The 8019-nt window shown below is 42.5% G+C and overlaps 1 protein-coding gene across 3 annotated transcripts; it reads right to left on the bottom strand.

Moving 5' to 3' along the window:
- Positions 1–24: 24 nt before the first annotated feature.
- Positions 25–7169, bottom strand: LOC109486332 (catechol O-methyltransferase-like). Of its 3 annotated transcripts, none has more exons than XM_019790153.1 (5): positions 7080–7169; positions 3332–3496; positions 3040–3136; positions 2038–2231; positions 25–1324 (listed from the first exon to the last, which is right to left on the bottom strand). In XM_019790153.1, exons 1-5 carry the CDS (start codon positions 7134–7136, stop codon positions 1037–1039), a joined length of 801 nt encoding a protein of 266 aa, XP_019645712.1. In that variant the 5' UTR covers positions 7137–7169; the 3' UTR covers positions 25–1036. The 3 variants fall into 3 exon arrangements, with proteins under 3 accessions (XP_019645712.1, XP_019645713.1, XP_019645714.1); XM_019790154.1 differs by lacking the exon at positions 7080–7169 and adding an exon at positions 4317–4382; XM_019790155.1 differs by lacking the exon at positions 7080–7169 and adding an exon at positions 4324–4382.
- Between the last annotated feature and the right edge of the window lie 850 nt (positions 7170–8019).

Here is an 8019-nt window from a genome sequence, read left to right as displayed (position 1 = left end):
TTGGACTAGCCAGTATGTTGTGTGACATGGTAGCAATATTCTGATAACACTCCAAGTAACTTTCTCAGAACATTGAAGACGTGTAAAGCAGGACAATTGGTGTACCAAACATTGAATATTTATTTGATCTTGCCTAAATTTGAAAGTACATACATCTGTGTTGGTAGAATTCATGATGAACTTAAGGACTAACTGTAATTGTCAACACAACTGATTGGACTTTTGACCCAAACTTTGTACTGTATGGCACGTGCATGGTCTTTGTCAATTTGTCAAGGAATATAATCATTATGAGTACAATATACTTTGAAACATAAAGTACTTTTACAAAGCTCTCCATCCTGTTTCTTAGCTCTTTAGCATAAAAACATACAAAGTGCAAAGTAATATGCAATGAACCATGCTTTGGTTCTAGCAATGGTCTAAAAGCGCCGCCTGGTGGAAGAAATTTAAAATGCAGTATAAGTAACACCTGTATGGCAGTTTAACACGGTATTCATGTAGGTCGACTGGTGATGAGTTGTGGTACTGCAGGCACTGGCCTCCGTCATATATGTCCTTGGTTATAAGAATCCAAACGTGGACAAATCTGTAAGTATATTGCACATACATGTACAATGTAGCCTTGACAGAGAACAAAAAGATCCTTTCCTATACTGTAAGAGGGGATACATGGATTACATTCACTATGTAACAACAAAACTAATACTTCAAAGTATATATATACCTAGTCAACTCCATGTTGACTCTAACCATAATACATTTATAATACCGGTAGTCTAGTAACTGAAGAAATGGTATTACATAATGTCATTTACATTTCTTCAGAATCAACCAGAATGTAAACAAACATGGCTGGCAACTGTACACATGTTTCAAGCTTTTAAACACACCTGTAATAATTGCCTAAGAATTAATTGCAATTTGGAGTGGGGTTGATTCAACTGACTTTGTATTAAAAAAAGACATGACCAGAGAATTTACTGTTTGTATCATATCCTAATGTTACATTTTGCAGCTTTAAAATGATGACTGATTAACTCCTTACACTTGTATCATCACTATCTACTGGCTTTAGTGTACACTCAAACTTCTCAGCTCCAGTGTCATACTCTACAGTGTGGTCAGTAGCCTGACCGTCACCTATCTGGTCCGTAACGACCACAAAGCCGCTCTTCAGCAGCCCGTGTTCCTGGATCAGCTGCAGGTCACGGATGTAACGGTCCTTCCAGTAGTCCAGGAACACAATGTCAATGTCAGTAACATCGTACTTCTTGGTCAGTTGAGGGATGACATCATCAGCATCAGCTGTGATCACCGTAACCTGGACACAAGGACAGATTAGCAGTGTTATAGTAACATTGCATTTAAGTTAACCTTCTACCTGTGTACAGTCATTCATTCTTAACTTACAAAAGCGACCACATGTATAAGCCATAACAACCGTTTTTTCTCGGCCAGGAGTGTGCAAGCACATCTTAAACCATCTGAAAATGGGCCAACAGACATTAAACCAAATACTAGCAGTGAGTGAGCTTGAGTGAGTTATCAAAATAGACTAATATAGTATGCTAATTTCAACCTACTGGTAATTTCCATAATAAATGAGACAAAATGAAAAAAAAAACTTCCCATAACCCCGAGCATTTTATGGAGGTATGAACTTTTTTGTCTATTTACATAACATGTTTCTTTGTTTGAACCTGAATGACCTGTTTGAACCATTATTTAGCCTGGGTACCATCCTGGTTAGTTTACTTCCGCTCCCACAGTCACTACTAGTTGGTCGGTAGCGACTGTGGGAGCGGACATAAACTAACCAGGATGGTACCCAGGCTATTCTTTATTCAAGAGAGGCTCAAATCGGCCTGTAGGCCGCTTTTTATTGAGGTCGTGAGGAAGAGGTAATACTACAATACTACTGCAATTGGAGAAAAGTGATATTTACTCTTAAGTCTTATCTAGAAAATGAAAGAAACATGATATCTCCTACTGGGTCATGAATATCAGCAGTTGAATATGATAGAAAAGTGTCACCTTGTCTTGAAGCCCGGCCAGTTGGACCATCTCCTCTGCCACCTTGGCAAGTTGAGGGTTGGGCTCCAGAGTCAGTAAGCGTGCTCCTGGGGACAACAGCCGGCCAATCCGCACAGCCGTGTAACCGTAGGACGTCCCCATCTCCAGACACACCCGCGGCTTGGTGTCACGGATCGTGCCGTCTAACATTTCCCCTGAAAATGCATACATGGAAATTGCACTTAATATCAGTAAATTCATCTGTTTCTTTGGAATTTTGCATGTAGGTGGGAAAGGGTGTTTTGCAAATTGGTGCCTTACGTTTGCAGTAGTTATACAATGGAAACACAGATTTGTGATGTCATGATTTTGAATCAGTTCAATATAATAGCTACAAACATTTCAAGCTCTACAATATATTAAAAATTTGTATTATCTATACATTCATAGGATAAATTGTCATATAGAAAGTTATGTGTGAATCACTTTTGCCACTTGCCAGGTAGCAAATTTGGTCACCAATATCTTTTGGCAGAAATTTCATTTATTATATTCCACCACTTTTGCAATACCTGGTGATACGTTTTTGATCCCCACGTGTGTTCCTTAGGTGTAATCAGTAGGAAAATAATCTAGAAATTACAGGGTTCTCACCAGGATTTTTTCACAGCGTAGGGGTCAGGTATAGAAGGGCAACTTTCTGCGGCGCGAGTCGCGCACCGAGTCCCAAAAACATGGGTCTGATATTCTCCCATGTAACTCATATTAACTATTTATTGTTTATTGGGGGACAGATTTTGTTTTCCCTCTGTTATAGCTTCATTCTAAAGTTTTATTTTCATTTTTTTAAAGATTAATGAAGCTTCTGCCCCCAAAAAACACCCCTACGCTGGTTGAAATACAGTGTAGGGGGCTAAATCACAGCGTAGGGGGTCAAAATCACAGCCTAGGGGGCCCCTACGCTCAAACAGCCTGGTGAGAACTATGTATTACTGATGTATGAAATCTCATAGGAAAATTTACCTCTCTTTCCTGATGTCTTCAAGGTCCATTTCCGTGTAGTGCACAGGTTGTCAAATGTCTGGAGGACACTGTCAGGATCCCCTGCCACGGCGTGTTTCTGTACAGACATGTAGGAAGGACGCATGGGTCATTGATATTGTGGTACCATGAAAGTTCTTCTGTGTTGGTTAAGAAATTGCAGTAAATGACAGATTTCCTCATCCAGGATATTTTTGTTTTGCTATGCCGAAATTGCTTTGGATGTCTAAAAATACCGGTAACTCCCTTAAGGTAGGTTATAACTACCAAGTACCTTGACATGCTGCAGTACCAGTTCCTCCCACTTGGTGGTGCCAAAAACCTTCTCCAACATTGGAACCAGGACAGGACCCCATCTCTTAGTGATGTAGGCCTTGACCAGGCGGATGAGAACAATAATGGCCAGTGCCGTCCCCAGGTAGGACCAATTCATCTTCACCTGCAGGAACATCCACACATTCTGTCATCTTTCACTATTTTGGGTCAGTCTGTGTGTAACCTGCATTGTAATCATCTGATACCTGGTACTTAATATGCGTAGGTCTTGTAGGTTGATTTTTGGGCACGCTAGCAGCTTTTGTTTCTGTTTTTTTTATACCCTATGTTGGGAGCCAGACTCATAAGATGGCTAGCAGAGAATCTATGTGCATGCGGTAGAGTGGCAGCATGTCCAAGACTCACGCCCCTCCCCAGATGTGGGTACTGCCGACCAAGAGGCACTGTTGTCCTAATGTTTGTTGACAAATCCATTTTTCCTTCTGGGGTAAACAGATGCCCCTGGTACCTGCATAGGGGACAACCTACTTCTGGGCACAAACAGGTTTGGTGGAAAATAAAACATATATTTGTGAAATTTCCAGAATTCCTAAAGTAAAAGATTCATGACTATAAAATGGACTACATGTATTTGGCTCGCCCCTTAGGCGTCGCCAAAAATACCTCCAATGGCGTTTTATCCTGCACCGGCGCGGCTGCCCTATTAAAGTACAATCTCTGGGGAAAATTATGTGGAAGTGAAGGCTATTTGAAAAGAACAACAACAGGGGTTCTTGGCATCCATCAAACAATAAACATGATGAAAAAATCGACGTCTTTGGAGCTGCACACGTTCCCCAGGGCGTTCGCATGAAACCCATGAAAATGTATTACCTTACAGTGGGGAGGGGCACAAAAATGAAACGTGAGCGCAACGGCAAACCCCTTTACTTTGGCCAAATGCTATTCCATTGTTTCTGCTTCAGGAAATGATAGTCACTAACCTCTTACCGGCCTGACAGCGACGAATATCGATATTGATTATGGAATATCGCGGTACCCGACTGTGGCCCAGGCTATTTTCAGTGCATATGGGGTCAACAGCTGACCGAGGCTATTTATATATTGGCCAAACATGAGCAAGTAATTCAACAGCAGGCGATTCGAGGGCACCTGTCGTCTGGTCTTGTACAGTGTATTGCATGCATAATTGCAAAATTTTAAAACAAGAATTCCACGATCTCATACCTCCATGAATACATAGAGCTTTTGTTAAGTTTTTGGCGACGTCTCAGGGGTGGAGCCCTTTAGTATAACATGTCCACATTGGAGAAATGCGAGGAATTCGACGAAATAAACGTCCGCGCACCTCGGGGTATAACACACGCGCGTTCCCGAAAAATAACCTTCTTGGAGAAGGTAATAAAATTGCTATCCACGCCATGATGAATTTTGCAAAAGCCGCTGAAGATGAAAACAGAATGCTAAAACGAAAATCTCAGTCTGGGTATGTCCACTTTCTGAGTGTGAGAAACAAAGAGAACCAATTCAAACAACTTCTTCCTATAAAATTGATACCCACACGCCATGATCAAAACCAGGCATGGCGTTGCCAATTTTCTACCACCGAGTCATATATACAACATGCCTTGAGTAGTTGTCATGCAACTTATACTTTTGAACAACAACTTCTTAAATATGATTAGTCTCGACATCAGGGACTTTTTATTTCTATAATTCAATCAACAACGCAAGCTTTTCAATAATCTTCCGCAGAATTACAAACATATAAATAGCAAAAAGCTACTTTACACGTCTCAGATTAGTCTAGGTATACGTCACCTTGGCCGTCCAATCGTCCCTGTGTTGTTTGTTGCCTCTAGCAGAAGAAAAGAAGAAACTTGCCTCCAAAATAGATCAGACTGGGTGTTGATACAAGCAACGGTGCGGCTTGTAGTGTCACAATTCCAGAACCAGGATTGACAGGTAGCTACCTGTCACTAATAGAATCTGAGACAAGTAGAAGGGTAAGTGACAAACTTTGAAAAGAGTCTTTTCAGTCTCGTGGATAGAATGGAATAGGATGTGCGTAAGATCTATTCTGAAGAAAAATGCAGCGATAATGCTGCTCCTGGCTTTTCTGCATAACTGTGCAACGTTTGATGGACCCTCCTCTCCTCAATGTGCCATAGCTCCGTGGTTATCATGTGTGCATTTCACAGAACAGATACCAAGTTTAAAGTTCTTAATAAGGACGGGCACGGGGATATGTGTAAAGTGCAGGAACGCGGATAGTGTTATCACTGAGAATCCCTTTCGTGTTGTTAAGGCCCACCCTCTGTCAACGCTAGCAGTAGCAATAAGAGGATATCAATTTGATGTTCTTTGGGATACAAAACTAACACCTCTTGATCATTCTGCGGTTGAAACTTTGGCGCTGATAGACGGTAAAATCACAGATGTAGAAAATAGAGCCCTGGTGGGGTTTACTAGTTTGCGCAAGTTGCTCTTAGATTTCAACAGGTTAACACACATCAAGCAGACCTGGTTTGCTGACGTAGAGAAGCTACAGTTGCTGAGTTTGTCCAATAACCTAATCAGGCAGATAGATCCAGGGAGTTTCAAGCACCTAGGTCGCCTTATCATGTTGATTCTTCAAAATAACTTATTACAGGCTTTAGACCCTGCCTGGGTTGCTGGAATGGACCAGCTTAAGTACATGTGCTTGGGGTGGAATGAAATCAAAACAATTATCTCAAGTACATTCCAGAACCCGAGGTTGATCTGTCTGGATCTGCGTGACGACCATCTATATCAACTGGACAGGGCAGCGTTGAGGGGTCTTTTGAGGCTGTCAATATTGCGTTTGAGCAGTGAAAGGTTGGTGTCTGTCCATGATGCAAAACCACAAAAAATGACATGGAGCCTAGATGTCTTAACTGACAATATTCGCAGTGATATACCTTGGTCAAAGAACTGGACTATTATTGTTAAGGTGCCCAAATTCATTTTCTGTTTTGTGTACGATTCGAAGCTAAAGGAGAACTTTGTTGAATGGATGTTTTATTCACAAGGCAATATAGGTGAGCCGAAATCACCAATCATTCCTGGCACATGTGGTGCGAGGGATCATTCTTTAAGTAAGATCCCCATTCAGCCACCTGTCGTTGTCATAGCTACTGATGCCTCCCCATTACGCAGACAGGAGGGACAGGGCGTGGTGGATCAGTGCAGGCAGGTGTGGGAACATGACACGGGCGTTACTGTTGCGATGAAGGGTAACTCAGTCTTTCAACTGGTTTCCACAAGCCTCGCGAATACATCCACAACAAATGTTGCCATGTCACTTGGCCAGAAACATAACACACGAACAAATGCCACCCGTGCCAATACAAAGAACATAACCTGTATTCAGTTCAGCAAAGGTAACTACACCGAGTTGCTCTTTGCTACCCCCGGGGTTAAAAATGACCTGCAAATGTCAGTCACCACCCACAAAATCAATACTGAGCAAGTAAACGATTTGACATCTCACTCTCAGACTAAAACTACAGATGAATCCTTAGCACCAAGTAACAAGTCTCCAACACCTCCCGCTCTAGACCACATGCTTGCTTCTATCTACGTTGTTTTATCAACAGTAGTTGTTCTGGTCTTGACAGCCCTAGTATCTGTAGCACTCAAGTTGAGAGTGACTCAAGTTGAGAGTGACGCACGTACACCGACTGCCTCTCCCCCCGCTGCGTTGCGTAGGTCATTTTCTCTACCTGTTCCAAGATATACAGATATGGCGGTCCAGGACGATTCAGCCTCCTGTATGTCATTGCCCGCTGTTCTCTGTTCCAATGAGCCTACTTATAGCGTGATCCCAGATAATGTAGCCGCTGCTCAGCGACCTCTTCCCGCCATTCTACACACCTACTCAGAAATTCCAGATGCTGTAGCCGCTGCTCAGCGGCCTTTACCTGACTTTCCACACACATACTCAGAAATTCCAGATGCTGCAGCTGTTGGTCATTTGGACCAGCCTGTCATTCTACACGCTTACTGTGTTATTCCGGATGATGATGGTGATGATAAAGGATCTAATTCCTTCAATGCTGCTGCTGCAAATCAATCACCTGGTATAGGTTATTGTCCATATGGTGATACTGATGAGAATAACCAGCCTAAATTAGCATCTACACTGCGTAATCATCATCAAGCTGTAGCTGTCAGACAAACTGCTGTGTATGGATCAGATATAGAGGCGAGAGACCATCACAGCAGTGTATACGGGGCAGCAGCAAATGCCACAAGCCAGCAAACAAGGCAAGCACAGGGACTGGGAAGGGCCCGTAACACACCACGGCGTGCGTCACTCCCCCTCTTACTACCTAACACCTACTGGCCATTGGAGATCCCAGGGGAGGTAACTAGTAACACGACACGGCGTACGTCCCTTCCCCTCGTCACACTGCCTGTAAAACACCTACTGGCCATGGGAAAATCCCTGGGAAGGGAACCCAAAACACACCATAGCGCGCGTTCAACTCCGCACCAAAAATATTTTTTACAATACTGCTGTGAGATACTCCTTGAATTTTGCAAAAGTAGCTTGAATTTTGCAATTGTCGCTGAATATGATTATGAAAACAGACTGCTAAGACGACTGACTCTGAATATATCTACTTGCTGAGATTGTGAGAAACAAAGAGAACTAATCCA

This window comes from Branchiostoma belcheri, unplaced genomic scaffold, assembly GCF_001625305.1.
Source record: "Branchiostoma belcheri isolate BF01 breed outbred unplaced genomic scaffold, Haploidv18h27 scaffold8, whole genome shotgun sequence".
NCBI lineage: Eukaryota > Metazoa > Chordata > Leptocardii > Amphioxiformes > Branchiostomatidae > Branchiostoma > Branchiostoma belcheri.
The sequence above is the reverse complement of the archived record's forward strand: the minus strand, read 5'-3'. Positions and strand labels throughout refer to the sequence as shown.

Bases quoted from the DNA above. Each gene is read 5' to 3' on its own strand.
- LOC109486332 (XM_019790153.1), bottom strand. From the start codon at position 7,136: ATGACATACAGGAGGCTGAATCGTCCTGGACCGCCATATCTGTATATC. The intron at 2,232-3,039 runs GTAAATTTTCCT...ATGCATTTTCAG, and splicing joins GAAGACATCAGGAAAGAGAG to GGGAAATGTTAGACGGCACG. The intron at 1,325-2,037 runs GTGACACTTTTC...CCTTGTGTCCAG, and splicing joins TGGCCGGGCTTCAAGACAAG to GTTACGGTGATCACAGCTGA.